Here is a 15737-nt window from a genome sequence, read left to right as displayed (position 1 = left end):
CTTTTATAGGTGGCACTGTGGACTCTGATAGGTGACACTGTGGGCACTGATGGGTGGCCCTGTGGGCACTGATGGGTGGTGCTGGTGGGCACTGGTAGGTGGCACAGAAGCCTCCGCAGAGGCTCTCCACGATTAAGACTGATGTCCCTCTCACAGCCGACAGTGATCGCCTTTTTTTCTCTCCTCACACTACCAGTTGGCTCTGTTTACAACACATGATCAACTGTCATTGGCTGACAGCTGATCACGTGGTAAGGGGGTCGGGATTGACCCCTTACTCCAATCTGTGATTAGCCGAGTCTCATAGATGCGGTGGGGTGGCGGGAGGACATCCATGGACGCCCTCCTGTCAAATTAAGTCCGCGCTGCAGACGACTTTCAGCTATAGCGCGGATGGCAGGTGGTTAAAAGAATATTTCATTTTTATTGTTGCACTTTAACCACTTGCTTACTGGGCACCTAAACCTCCCTCCTGCCCAGACCAATTTCCAGCTTTTAGAGCTGTCACACTGTACCCAAATTACATTTTTATCATTTTTTCCCGCAAATAGAGCTTTCTTTTGGTGGTCTTTTATCACCTCTGGGTTTTTTTTTTATATCTTTGTTAAAAACAATTAAAAGAGATGAATTAAAAAAAAAATACAAAACCGTTTTATACTTTGTTAATAAATTTTGCAAACAGGTAATTTTTCTCCCTCATTGATGTACGCTGATGAGGCTACAATGATGGGCACCAATAGGCTGCATTGATGGGCACTGATAAGGCGACACTGATGGGCACTGATGAGGTGTCACTGGTGGGCACTGAGAGGTGGCACTGAAGGGCATTGATAGGTGGCACTGAAGGGCACTAATAGGTGGCACTGATAGCTGGCACTAATGGGCACTGGTAGGTGACACTGATAGGCGGCACTGATGAGACACCACTGATGTACTGGTGGACACTGATGGGCACTAATAGTCGGTAACTGAAGGGCATTGGTAGGTGGCACTGATAGCTGGCACTGATGGGTGGCAGTGATGGGCACTGATGGGTGGCAGTGATGGGCACTGGTAGGTGACATTGATAGGCAGCACTGCTAGGTGGCACTGATTGGCACCACTGGTGGGCATTGATAGGTGGCCCTGGTGGGCACTGATAGATGGCACTGATGGGCACTGATTTGTGGCACTGGCAGGCAGTACTGGTAGGCACATATCAGGCGGCTTCGCCTCTTCCTCTTCGGGACTGATGTCCCTTCAACAGAAGCCAGTGATTGGCTTTTTTTTCTCCTCGCTGTCAGCGTGAGAAGAAAAAAAAACAGATTACCAATCTTCTGTTTACATAATTTAATCAGCTGTCATTGGCTGGCAGCTGATCACGTGGTAAGGGGTTGGGATCGACCCCTTACTCCGATCTGTGATCACCCGAGTCTCATTGACTCGGGTGATCACAGCGCATGCCACGCACGCCCTTCAGGGGGGCGTGGCGAGCATGCAAAGGGGCGGACGTCTATTGATGCCCTGCCGGCAAAGGAGATCCATGCTGTAGCCGTCATTTGGCTATATCGCGGATCTGAAGGAGTTAAAAGTGGAGTTCCACTCCTAAATTTTTTTTACCATTTTTCAGCTGCATTAAAAACGATTAATAAAATTTGTAAACAAACTTTTTTTTTTATTGACCTCTTAATACCTGTTGCTAGGGGGGTCCTTCATAATCTGCCTCCTTACTCACCTCGGGTCCTTACGTCAATTCCTTTGGCGCCGGAAGGAAGATCATCCGGGACACGTCACAGGTCCCAGATGATTGCGCGGCTCGCACATGCGCAGTGGGTGCCCGGCTGTGGCTTCAGAGTTACAATGCCGGCACCGCCAAGCAGACGCGGTGATCAATGGGGCTTCGATCCCCTGCATCACTGGACCCTGGGACAGGCAAGTGTCCAATTATTAAAAGTCAACAGCTGAAGTATTTGTAGCTGCTGACTTCTTTTTTTTAAGCAGAACTCCGCTTTAAGCATTATTGCAATCACTCCTCCCGAAAAAACTTCAATTTTTAAAACGTATTTTTGCATTGATGTCCCCTGGGCAGGACCCGGGTCCCCAAACACTTTTTATGGCAATAACTTGCATATAAGCCTTTAAAATAAGCACTTTTGATTTTTTCACGTTTGCGTCCCATAGACTTTAACCTCTAATAATCCCTGCTATAGCCAAATGACAGCTACAGCACGGACCTGCATTGCCGGGATGACGTCTATTGACGTTGTCCCGTGCACGAGCGGCCTGCGCGCCCACTGAAGGCCGAGCGCAGCATGCTCTGTGATCAGCGAGTCTATGAGACTCGCTGGATCACAGATTGGAGTAAGGGGTCGATCTCAATCCCTTACCACATGATCAGCTGTCAGCCAATGACAGCTGATCACATGATGTCAACACAGCCGGTAATCGGCTATTTTTTCTACTCTCACTGACAGCGTGAGGAGAAAAAAAAAGCTGATCACCGGCGGCAGTGAGCAGGACATTAATCCCGGATCCTCAGTGTCCACCTGTGCCACCTGGTGCCCAACAGCACCACCTGTCAGTGCTCTCAGTGCCACCTGTCAGTGCCCACATTATCATGTCAGTGCCCACAGTACCACCTATCAATGCCCACAATCAGTGCCTGGACAGTGCTGCACATCAGTGCCATCTATCAGTGTCACCTACCAGTGCTCATCAGTGCCATCTATCAGTGCCGCCTTATCTGTCCCCATCAGTACCACCTTATCTGTGCCTATCAGTGCCACCTTATCTGTCCCCATCAGTACCACCTTATCTGTGCCCATCAGTGCCGCCTTATCTGTCCCCATCAGTACCACCTTATCTGTGCCTATCAGTGCCCATCAGTGCAGCCTATCGGTGACCACCAGTGCAGCCTCATCAGTGCATATCAATGAAGCAGAAAAATTACCTGTTTGCAAAATTTTATAACACACTATTAAACATGATTTTTTCCAAATTTGCCATTTTTTTTTGGTTTGTTTAGCAAAAAATAAAAACCCCAGGTGTGATTAAATACCACCAAATGAAAACTCTATTTGTGGGGAAAAAAAATGATAAAAATTTAATTTGGGTACAGTGTTGTATGACCGCGCAATTTTCATTCAAAGTGCGTCAGCGCCGAAAGCTGAAAATTGGTCTGGGCAGGAGGGGGGTTTAAGTGCCCAGTAAGCAAGTGGTTAACGGTGTTCGCACACATTTTTTTTCCTGTTCGCATGTTCTCCTGCGAACCGACCCAGGGGGGTGTTCAGCTCATCCCTAACAAACAGCAGTTCTGAGTACTGCGCTACATAAACATCTGCTTTAGTGCTCTACTTTTACAAGCTCTTCCACGAGATCCTCACAGACCCCCTTCCACCGTCTCCTCCTCGTTGCGAGCGCATGCGTACAACCAGCCCTCTGGGCCGCCGAGTTACGTAGGCGCACCACTCCGCCTCCTGCAGTCCGCGCATGCGCTGCAGTGACACCTAGCTGCTATCCAGTGCGGCAGGAAAACCCGCAGCGGCGGCGGGCGGGGAGGAGAGGAAACGGGGGAGGGAGACGGGGAAGAGGGTGGAGGGGGCTGATAAAGAACATAGGAATAAACAGGGGAAGAGGAGGGAGTGCTCATACATTCAAACGGAACCAGAACTCCAGCGCCGGCAGGGCCTGCACACCGAGAGGACACCGCGCATTGGGAAGAGCCCGGAGCGGTGTGTGCATGGCGCTGATTGAATGAGACACAGCGGAGCCCCCATGACGGCTGAATCATCATCTGTGTGCGCATCCTCACCGAACACTATTCACCGGATCACTACACATCGGATCATCGGACACTACTCACCGGACACTACTCACCGGATCACCGGGGATCTACTGCTGGGGGGATAAGTGCACGGGATCTGGATCTTCTTGCTGCCACTGACAGTGACAGGCGGTCACCCCCCATTGCACTGATCATAGTAAGGATGACATGGAGACACTATGCATGCTGATGACAGGCAGGATTGGGGTCTTCACTTATCACATGATCACCTGAGCTCTGCAATCCGATCAGCACTACATTCCACAATCCTGCACCCACAAAGACCACAAACATTGTGTTTTATCATTGTACTCATGTGATTTACAGCCAAACACTACAATATTGCAACTCCTACTGCCTATCCATCATTTGGCTGCTGCTTCCTTTAAGACTCTTTAAGGCACTTGGCTGAGGATGCTGATCAACCACCCGATATTGGAAGAATAGGATGTAAATATCGTTCAGCCGTAGGAGACCGGTAGAGGGGTGAGCTAAGGGCGAGGGGATTCCATGTGGGGTGCCAACAATGGTACATAGCCTGGCGTGGTGTTATAGAATGTTCCACTAACCGCCGTTCGTTGTGCGAATCATGTAAATTGCGGAAGACGCAAAGATTCAGCCATGGTAGACGTTGCAGAAAACGCACAGGTGAAGAAGACCTTCATAGTCCCCGCCATCAAACCTTTCGATCACTATGACTTCAACAGGGCCAAGGTGGCCAGTAATCTGGCTTGGCTGGTCGCCAAGGCGTATGGGGCAGGTATGTTTTTTTTTTTTTGTTCTTGTCACAAATTTGTATGACGGTGATTATTTGCTTTGTACATGTAAGGGCCAATTCACAACAGCAGGTGCTCATTATGTTTTGTATAGCGTATGCCCGCTGGTATGCACTGTGGTAGGGCATGTGATGATTCAACACAACTTTTTTTTTTTTTTTTCTTTATTGAAATGTCCAAAAATGAAATTTCATTCAACTTCATTACCTGAAGCATGTCAGTGTGGTTTGTTTACAACATGCGTAAAAATGCATCCTATCCTACGTTTTTTTTTTTTTCAGAACACCAACACATTTTGGTGTGAAATGAAACCGTAGGATGTAGGGCAAATGACCTTTTTGCTATGCGTTTGGGGACGCTGCCGCATGCAGCTCAATGGGACTGGTGTCAATGAGCCCTTTCTCATTGGTTACTTGCTCATGAGCCCTGTTCACACTATATCATTGCAACACATTATCAATTAGTGATGTCCACATTTGCAGTGCAATTTGGAAAATGTGACCTGTCTGATTTTTCTTTCCATTTTTCTTTTATTTTTTTATTTTTTTGGGGCTTTTTCTTTCTTTTGTTTTTGTTTTCTGATCTACTGTGTTGTGAGGTCTGTAGTAATGCTTGGAAAAAAAAACATTTGTGTGTTGTGATTTGTTGCCAGATGTGTCAAGCTGACTGATAAATACTCCATATTGAAATACAAGAAAATGAGAATGCCGACTGCATTACAACGCACATTGAAAATTGCAAATAAAACACAACTACGTCACAAACACACAGGTGTGGATGAGCCCAAGTGGTAATTCAGGGAACAAAAATGTAAATCCTAATGATGGTTACAATTGAAATCTAGAACAACCAGTCGCTGAAGCCGACCACCTAAATATGCCTTCTAATTGGTTACTACTCATTGTCATTTGATTCCAGTGATTCTAGTGCCTGGTACACACGATGAGATTATCGGACAAATGATCGTCTGTGGGTTTTGTTTTTGTTATTTTTGAATGCTAGTCTCATTGAAAATGAAGAGTTTACTAAAGTTCTTGTACGACAAAATAAAAATGTGGAAGTGATGTAATGTGTTGTAGTGTATTCGTATTGCTGAATGACAACTGTACTGATTAAATGAGAAACGTACAATCTGGTATCGTCCGAAATGTTTTTTTATTTTTTTTTTTGTGCTCGTCCAATCGGATCATGAACTGTCACGATGGGCTCTCGAAAGCTGTGCATTGACAAATCAGATTGTATGGTCGATTCGCATTCGGTATATTTAGTACAATTTTCTGATCGTGTGTACGGGACATAAGGCTTGGGTCACACATATGCAAATTGGATGCATCATGAACCACATCCAATTTGCATGATGTGAACAAAACCATCTTTCTTTGGAGCCAGTTCACATATCTGCAGGCCGACCCACAGTGCGTTTTTTAAAAGAGTCCTGTACAATTATAGGTCCCGTTCAGGTGTAATTTCAAGTGTCCTATACTTAAAGTAGAGTCCCACTCAAAGTGGGAACTTCTGTTTATCTGATTTCCCCCCCCCCCCCCCCTGATTTGTCACCTTTAGGGGGGAACAGGTACCTGTTTTTGACAGTTACTGTTCCCCACTTTCTAGAGACCGGACCGTGACCTAGTCTCCTGGAAGTTCAGCTCCTTCCTCCGCCACGGACCAATTAGAAAGCACAGATCGCTTCGTGCATGCGCAGCAGGGAACCGGCTGTGAAGCTGAAAGGCTTCACTTCTGGGTTCTCCTTACCAGGAATGGCGGCGCCTGCACCTGACATCACGGGGCTCCCTGAACAAGTAAGTGTCCATATATGAAGTCAGCATCTGCAGTATTTGTAGCTGCTGACTTAACATTTTTTGTGGGGGGGCTGGACTTCCTCTTTAACAAAATTTGCATCTGAACTGGTGAACCAAACAAACCGCACTGGACTTTGAAAGATGGCAATGTTCATACATATGTGAACCGAGGTCTCGGTGTGTTGGGTGCCATGTCCCCCTCTGTATGCTGTGGTTCCATCCACTGTCTGCTACGTCACTTCATTGTCCTGCAGTGGCCATGGCTGTGCAAGAACGTGAAGATTGGCATCATTGCTTGGCAGACATACAAATACTTCTCATCTTTTACAGAGCACTTTTTTTGTTAACATAAATTCAATTAAAGCTGAATTCTATCCAAAAACAATTTTTGGCTATTTGCCCTATAAAAAATCAACACTAATAAGGTGTGTGCAATATTCTGCCACTGCTGGGTAATGTAATACTCCCTTGTACAGTCAGTGCCAGTTTCCAGGCACTGAAACTTAAAGAGGAGCTGCACAAAAAAAAAAAAATATTAAAAGCCAGCAGCTACTAATATTGCAGCTGCTGACTTTTAATAATATCACACTTACCTGTCCCAGGTTCCAGCGATGTCGGCGGCAGATGACGAGCGATCGCTCGTCTCGCTGCAGCCACCGCCGCCATCCTCTGTCAGGGAATCGGGAAGTGAAGCAAGAGGGCTTCACTGCCCGGTTCCCTACTGCGCATGCGCGAGTCGCGCTGCGCTGGTTCCCCGCTGTGTCTCTGGGAACTGTGTGTTTCCCAGAACACAACGGGGGGGGGCGGAGCCATGCGGCGGTCTGGCCGTAAGTGGGTGCAGTTACCTGGATTATCCAGGTAACTGCACCCCCTCCCCCCCGAAAGGTGCCGATTGTGGCACCGGAGGGGGGGGAGGGATAATACTAGCGGAACTTCCCCTTTAGGGTGAAGAACCGCTTTAACGTTCAAGCTGAAGTATACAGCTCACTCTGCACCTCGACCATTCCAAAAACAACATCTTGCATTCTCATCAATAAATGCAAGCCATGCTGTGATTGGTGTAGGGTGGATGCACATAGTAATCTTCCCTTCTTCAGGGCCAGTTCACACCACATGCAGTCCAGTGCATTTTTTTTTTCTGTATCAAAAACACATGGAAAGTAATTTATATGGTTTTCAATGGCATAGTTCACACCAGTGCTTGCAGTTCCAGTTCCAGAAAAAGAAGTAGAACATGCTGCATTTTCCTGTACTGGACTGTACTAAAACGCACTTCTTATTAAAGGTTAAGAAAAGGGGGAAAAAAATGCACTGGAACGCATCAAAAACATGCATGCAGAAAAGCATCTGGACTGCATGTCTACGGTGTGTACTGGTCTTTAATCAACTTCTTGCAGTCCCTAAAAACAATGCTAGACGTTTTTGGAATGGATGAGCTGCAGAACAAACTGTTTTCCAGCTGTAATTGTATGTTGGCGTTGACTGTACTGTATGGGGGGAATGCAGCAGCACATTGCACTGGCTTCATTCATGTTAATATATTGTGACGGTGCAAATGGACAAAAATAGTTTATAGCCAGAGATCAGCTTGAAAGTAAACCTCATATATGAAATATATTAAGAGCACCAAGTATCATTTCTGTTTGCTGCTTTGTTCCTCTGCTATCTGCAATGAGTCACTTTTGACAAGTTTTCCTGACACCCAAGAGAAAAAAAGGCGATGAGGAGGGGCCTCCAGCTGATTGACGGCCTGTTCTTGTGTGCTGTGTGAAGAGAGATGTGTCCCTCTCCTCCAATCAGCTTGCAGAGCTCAGTGAGGAGAGCTCTGAGGAGTATAAATTCAGCTCTCCACCCTCACAACTCAGACAAACTAAATACTGCACTTTGAACACACGTACAGAAGACTGCAGGTAAACGGGTACAACTTAAGGGTTTACAATTACTTTCAATCTCTCATAAGAGAAACCTGTAGACTACCATTGCTAAATCCTTATGATAATGCCATTTCCCTGGCTGGTAAGCTGATTCTTTAGATTTTGTGCCATTAGTCACTGACCTGGAATAAATTTAGAGATAAATGTTATTCTTTCATCTGCTCCATAGTTGCTGGCATAGAACTAAAATCTAACCAGGCAAATAGCATTTTCTGAAGAAAGTATTGCAGTGGCAGCCTCAGTGGTTTTCTACTGGCAGGTGTAATAATAATATAGTTGATTGCTCCCGCACAGAAAATTTGGGAGACAGTCAAGTCACCATATGTAGTGCTGCATCCACACGTGTATGTGTTAAACACATATTGCTGCTCCTTATTAGATATTCTATATATGGCTTGGCATCAATTACAAGGCTTGTGGTTTAGCGGTTCTTGTAATGCCCTCAGTTAGACGGTAAACAAATGCAGGAATGTTTTTGTAAACCAATCCAGTCTGTTTGTTCCAGTCTGAATTCACTACTAGCTTCCCAGGGTTGTGTTCATCCAGATTTGTGTATATCTCAAGAACCTTAAATGCTGTGACTGGGATTTTTCAGACCTTCATTGGGGTTTATTTACTAAAGCTGGAGAGTGCAAAATCGGGCTCACTTCTGCATAGAAACCAATCTGCTTCAAACCTCAGCTTGTTCAATTAAGCTTTGGTTATAAAAGCTGGAAGCTGATTGGTTTCTATGCAAAAGTGAGCCTGATTTAAGTAATGAACTCTGTTCTATGTAATGTTACAGGTTTAGAATCGGCAACATTGTTTTGACGTGAAAATAAACTTTCACATCCCACCATATCAAATTTCGAGGGCAAGGATATTCTGACTGAAGAAATGGACATATCCATCTATACTATGGGGCTTATGTATATATAAAAAAAAAAAAGTGCTTTATGAATGGCTCTGCATTTGCACAAAAGTCATGAATAATACCAATTTAATTTATAATGTCAATGTAGCATTCCCTAACATTTATTCACAGGAATAACACAGGAATGTTCAAACATTCATCCAGAGGAGTTGAAGAGCATTAATCAAAAGAGAAAATCGGCTATGGCTTCGTACACACGCTTAGATTTTTGGACGACCGAACGTCCATTTTTTGTGGCATGCTAGTCTCGTGTTGAAAGTCAAGAGATTACTAACCTTACGAAAATTTTCAGATGACAGAATACATCAGAAGTTTTGTATGTATTTTTTTCGTTTCTGAGCATGCATAGTAGTCTTGCTTTTACGATTTTTTTCGTACGAAAATCGGACGTTAACTTCACATCTGACAAAAACTTTATAACTTGCACATCCAGCTTTTGTCTGAAGAAAAAGCAAAATTGGCTGTCAAAGTTCCGTACTAACGATCCAAAAATCGTCAGCTCGTCGTATGAATTTTTCCATCTGACTTTCATATCATGTGTATGGGCCTCTACACAATACGCTAAAAATATTCTACATACAGGGAAATGAGGGAAGCCTTTGCACTGTGTACAAAATGTATGGAGATTCCTGTGCAAACCGCCCAATGAATTGGTGTTCAGCTGCGGGAGCTTCCAGGTCCATGGGTCAAACGTCGAAATAATTTTCTTTTGAAAATCTTATCTAAGGATTTTAGTGGGCTGCAGCAACAGTCGATTTTTGTTTGACCATAGAAATTTGAGTAATCGGACACGTTGAGAAATTTTTTGAAAAACAAACAATTTTCTAATAAATGATGGGAATCGTGCGACAAATGTAATCGAAAAAGAAATGTACATGTACAAAAGAAAGTCCCCCCACAATGAAAAGATTCCCAGCCACGGAAATTCTTTTCTGTAGCAACAGGAGGTGAAATTGAAGGCTTGGTTGGTTGAATTTCGAAATCAATGGTGGCACCATTGGATCACACAATTTCAGATTTTTCGAAATTCGACCATGTATGGCTAGCCTAAAGCCTCGTACACACAGTGCGATTGTTGGCAGGGGATTGTCTGTTAAGACGGTTGTCCTAAAATTTTACCTTTTTTTTAGTAAGCTCCTTTTTTACAATTGTTGTTGTCCAACTTTCGTCCAAAAAATTCTGGATGGCAGCCTAGTAAGTTTTCGACAGACAACGGTTTGACGTCAGATTTTTGTATGATCAGTACACAACATGCAAGTCGAAAGTACAAACGCGCTTGCTTGGAATCAATGCTCACCAAACACAAAATTAGCAGAAGGGGCCCAAAGGGTGGTGCTCTAGAGCTCGCAGTACGTCACTGCGTTCATGTTTGTTGCACGACAATTGTGTACCATTGTTATGCAAGACGAGATCCTGGCACACTCCCTTTTAACAAAAATCAGACGTTCGGTTGGCCAACAATCGTACCGTGTGTAAGAGGCTTACGAGTTGAAACGTTTAGTAGCCGTATCACTACTACTTCTAATAAATGTAACAACTTTCTGCTCAGGGCTCCTGGTTGAGGCTACATTCGCACCTAAAGCATACATGGTCAAATTTTAAAAGCACTTTCTTTTGAAAATCGGAAATGTTGAGCGTTTTGCGATCTGATGGTGCCACCATTTGATTTTGAAATCTGACCAATCAAGCCTTTAATTTCACCTCATGTTGGTACAGAAAAGAATTTTCGTGGCTGGGAATCTTCTTTTCTTTCCTTGACTTTAAATTTTCTTGCACGGTTCTTCCATTATTGATTTAGAAAATGCTCAATAATCAAAAACCTATTTTCAATAGCCCTCACTGAAGTCTGGACATCCTGTCATTTTGCAGCAAAACGCGTCACTCAGTACATGAGATACACTTTTTTTTTTTTATTTTTTTTTTTTTGTCAGAATTGAGCGTTTTTTCTCCTCGTAGACTTCAATGGAATCGCCTGAAAAGCGCGACATGAGATTTCTTTGAGTGTTTTTTTTTCCTAGCATTTTCTGTATAGACAGCAGCTCTCTACCACTTTTTTATCAACACTCCACACCTTCATTTGAAAAATGCCCGTAAAAAGTCCTGACAAAAGCTGCAAAAATGTGCAATTGTGCTCCAAAAAAAGCTTGAAAATGTGACGAATAGGTGTGAATGTTGCCTAAGTGTCACGTTTTTTGATAAAAGAATTCCGTCCGGACGGAAGTCACGTGACGTCACCCATGGCCATCGTTGTTTGTGTTCAGTGTATACACTTGGTTTCAAGTGCCATACTTGTAAGTTTTTAATTTACCTATTTTATCAGTAAATATTGTTTCTACTGAACAGAAAGGCTTCTTCCTTTCACTTGACGCGGAGAAGGCATTCGATAGGGTAGCATGGGACTACATGCAATGTGTTCTCCAAACCATTGGTTTGGGACCTCAGATACTTTGCTTCGTTAATTCTTTATACCTAAACCCAAGAGCGAGGATCAGAGTGAACAACACCCTATCGAATGCCTTCTCCATACAAAACGGGACCCGACAAGGTTGTTCTCTGTCTCCAATACTATACATCCTTACTCTGGAACCTTTTTTAGATAGTTTACGGAAGAACCCAGATATCAATGGTGTCCAATCCAAATGGAAAGAATATAAAATTGCCGCATACGCGGATGATATTTTACTGTTCCTCACTAACCCCCTTATAACGATCCCTTCTCTATTAAAACAATTCCGTCTATTCAATACACTTTTCTAACCTCAAAATAAACTTTGGTAAATCTTACACCCTCAACATCTCTCTACCTTCTGCCGTGGCTGAACAATGTAAAATTGATTTCCCATTTCAATGGACTGATGAGGCCATCACATATTTGGGCGTTCAAATTACAAAAAATTTAGATGACTTATATGCAAAAAATGATCTACCTATCTTGCATAAGATCATATTGGACCTAAAACTGTGGAATAAACCAATGTTTTCCTGGTTTGACAGAGCATCCATTTTAAAAATGAATGTTCTCCCACGCATCCTATATCTCTTACAGGCCATGCCAATAAAACTTCCACTAGCCTTCTTTACATCATACAAGCAGACATGTACCAACTTTCTTTGGAGTATGCGCAGACCCAGAATCAGTTTCTCCCAACTTTCTCTTCCTAAAGACAAAGGGGGCATAGGCCTCCCAGATATCAAAAATGATTATAAAGCCACTCATATGACCAGGATAATTGACTGGAATATTCATTCGCCCTTTAAAGACTGGGTGGACCTGGAAGCTTCATTCACAGATTCTCCACTGCAATCTCTGCCTTGGATACAACACTCTAATCTATCTCCTGCGGTTAAATCCCACCCGCTTATTGCTCCCACTCTATAGTGCTTCTATACTACATGCATGCAAAATCACATCTCATCCATAGCAGGACCCATGACTCCACTAAAAATGAATCCTAACTTTCCACCAGGCATGCGCGAGTCCTTCCTTATTAAACATTGGTCACAAGAACCAATATTGGGGAAATCCCTTTACAAAAATGGACGAATGCTCACGGCTAACCAGCTAGCGATAGATATGCGGTCACCTCCTATACCCATGTGGATCTACCAACAGATTCAACACTTTATACAACACTCTGCAAAACACTTAGTTTATTCTAGACCACTAACTCCCTTTGAGAAACTTTGCTCTTCCAAGACACCCATAACCCATCTCATTTCCTTGACACACTCTCTCCTATTTCAAGAATACAACCCTACGAACTCTTTGGCTTGGGAAAAAGACCTGGAAACATCCTTCTCCAGTGAAGAATGGGAAAATATATTTCTCAACATTCATAAAGGCACACTAAATGTTTCCACACAGGAAAACGGGTACAAAATTCAATGTCGCTGGTACCGAACGCCTGTTTTACTTCACACTTGGGACCCTCAAACCCCTGATACCTGTTGGAGATGCCAAAGCCACCGCGGCACACTCCTACACCTGTGGTGGTCCTGCCCAGCCATACAACTCTTTTGGCAGAAAATACATGAATGAATTAAAAAGATTTCAGGCACAGACGTACCCTTTACTCCAGCCCAATACCTTTTACACCACAATATTTCCCTTAAAACCTCTAACCGCAAATCATTAACGCTCCATCTCATCAGTGCTGCCAAGCAGTGCATTCCGACCCACTCGAAGTCTCCTAATGTTCCCTCCGCTAAAGAATGGCTACAAAGAGTAGACAAAATTGCAAATCTGGAAAAACGAATCCATATCAATAAAGACACGCCGACTAAATTTGGCTCGAACTGGGCTCCTTGGCAACTCTTCGTGACCACTGATGCCTTCCACGCCATGACACAACAATATACCTAATTGCATAGTTTGTCAGTAATGTCTGGATACACCTACTACCTTTTTATTCCTATCAGAGAAAATAGTTTACCCCTCAGTACTTGATACATCTGCTTTCCCCTAAGGAATTATAGATAGCCATATCACATAAGCCAGATTCTGTGGACGGCGAGTGGCGGAGTGTCTATGTCCCTATCCCAGTTCCTAAATTACTATATGGTTTCATCCAATCCTCTCTCTTTCTCTGTAAACATCACGCCCACCCTTTCCCTACCTATTCCCCCCCCCCCCCCCTTCCTCAAACGATGTGAACGCATCCTGAATGGGAGCCCCAAACATCCATCTTACCTTACCTCCCTTTCATCTCTGCCCTTCATACATATATATATATATATGTTTGATTTTATCAATTTAAACAAAACAGCATATCAATGGACATACTAATAGAGTTCATACCCCGTCTTTATGCAGAACAATAGATTGATCTTGCTTGTACTTTGCATTACTCATATCGGCAATTATGTTATGTTGGAATGTTTGCAAGCAGAGCAACAATAAGATACTTGTCAACTTTTCATAATGAATGTATGACATGAGGATGTAATTCTCTGTATTTTGTTCTTTTGAAACTAATAAAACTTTTTGAAAAAAAAATATATTGTTTCTACGGAGAGCACTGTGCATTGCATTTTGTTTGCATGATCCATATGCTATGAGATCTGTGATGCCGATGGTAATAACCACCTTTTAGAAGGATTATTTTGGATGTGCCACCGGGTTTATACCCTGTTTTAAGAAAGTGTGTCTGACCCTCCATAATTAAAGGGTCCAATTTCGTTAGGTGAGCAGCCATTTTAACCATTGGTGGAGGTTTTTCCCACAAAGTCACTTGCGTGATTTATCAGTTTGTCACTGAACATCTCACCGATTGCTCTTCATATGAATTATATGGACATTCAATATTATTTTATTGTATTAAGCGCTGCACTACTGTTTTTTTTACAGCCTCTGTCCAGGGCTGATCACCGCATGTGATCGCTGCATGAGCGATTACATGTAAGTGGGCACGATTAGCTTCAGGAACCAGCAACTTCCCATTGCTTTCAGTAGGGGAGCCTCTAGTAGCTAATCATGGGAACCCCTGCTGGGGTTCTCGCACGTAATTGAACTGTAGGTGCATTTGCGAGTGTGAATGTACCTTTAAAAATGGACATGTGCTGGACCTTCTAGGAGGCACGCACTGCACTGGCTTGCTTACCTTTTGCAAAGCCTGACCTTAAAGTCCAGTGGACTTCCATCCTTCCCTTGTGCTGTCAATCAAAGCATGTTGTATGCAGGAGGATAACAGAGCAATGCCATGGTATCTAGGAGATTGATATGCAGACTGGGGGAAATCGGGAGCATCTAAAGAATATAAACTATGTGCAATGGAAATATGCAGGTACCCTTGTTACTTTCATGTAAAATGTAGGTTTTGGCTTTCAAAGGTGATTTACCACTTTAAAGGAAACCTATTTAGAGAGCAATACAGAGGTGCTGACCTCCTTCTGGAAATGCCTCCAAACTTTGGATCACTGACTTGGAACAAGCGTACAGCTAGTGAGGTCTAAGGAAAGCCAGAATCTCCAATCTGCCTGCTTGTTCCATGCTGGTGATTTAAAAAAGGATAAAAGCATTTGCATCAAAGAGAAAGATCAGCAGTGGAGGGCTCCATATTAGTACCTGGTATGAGTGTCCCAAGCATGTGGATGGATATGCTACCACTTAGGTGTGGTGTTGTGTTCAGAAAAGAGCATATCAAGCACCCCATGTATCCGTAGTAGCTGATGCAAACGTTAAGCAGTGGTATCAGTGCAGGACCTCTTTGTCAGGCATGGCGTTGAAATGTCGCACTGACACTGTTTCTGATAAAATTGCTGCAATAAACGTTTGGACCAATTACTATGGATCCGCAGTGTGCTGGTGACATATGTATTGTTTTTTTTCATGTGCTGACAGCGGCCAACATGCTGGCCGTTGCTACAGCACCCACTTACTCCGGGCCTTCTCCAGGAACGTGGGCGATGGGAATATATTGAGTGGCGTTGTGTATTCCATTCACATGCCTCAGGCAACAACACATTCTTTGCAGCATCAAGGGAAAGCATTGCTGTTGAAAGACCTCTCACTGG

At 43.7% G+C, this 15737-nt stretch overlaps 1 protein-coding gene across 3 annotated transcripts in view; it reads left to right on the top strand.

The window, feature by feature from the left end:
- Positions 1-3560: 3560 nt before the first annotated feature.
- The window catches only part of CAMSAP2 (calmodulin regulated spectrin associated protein family member 2), a 180667-nt gene continuing 168490 nt past the window's right edge, over positions 3561-15737 (top strand). For all 3 annotated transcript variants that reach the window (XR_013262371.1, XM_077452724.1, XM_077452723.1), the window contains exon 1: positions 3561-4562. Coding sequence is in view for 2 of the 3 variants with exons in the window: in XM_077452724.1 (XP_077308850.1) it covers positions 4424-4562 (139 nt within the window). In the remaining variant the exon portion in view is untranslated. The remainder of the gene's footprint in view (positions 4563-15737) is intronic.

The sequence above is a fragment of the Lithobates pipiens genome, unplaced genomic scaffold, assembly GCF_037356315.1.
Source record: "Lithobates pipiens isolate NorthernLeopardFrog02 unplaced genomic scaffold, aLitPip1_a1.2 Scaffold_23, whole genome shotgun sequence".
In the NCBI taxonomy this organism is placed as follows: domain Eukaryota; kingdom Metazoa; phylum Chordata; class Amphibia; order Anura; family Ranidae; genus Lithobates; species Lithobates pipiens.
Note: the sequence above shows the minus strand (reverse complement) of the source record. Positions and strands in the feature narration are given on the sequence as shown.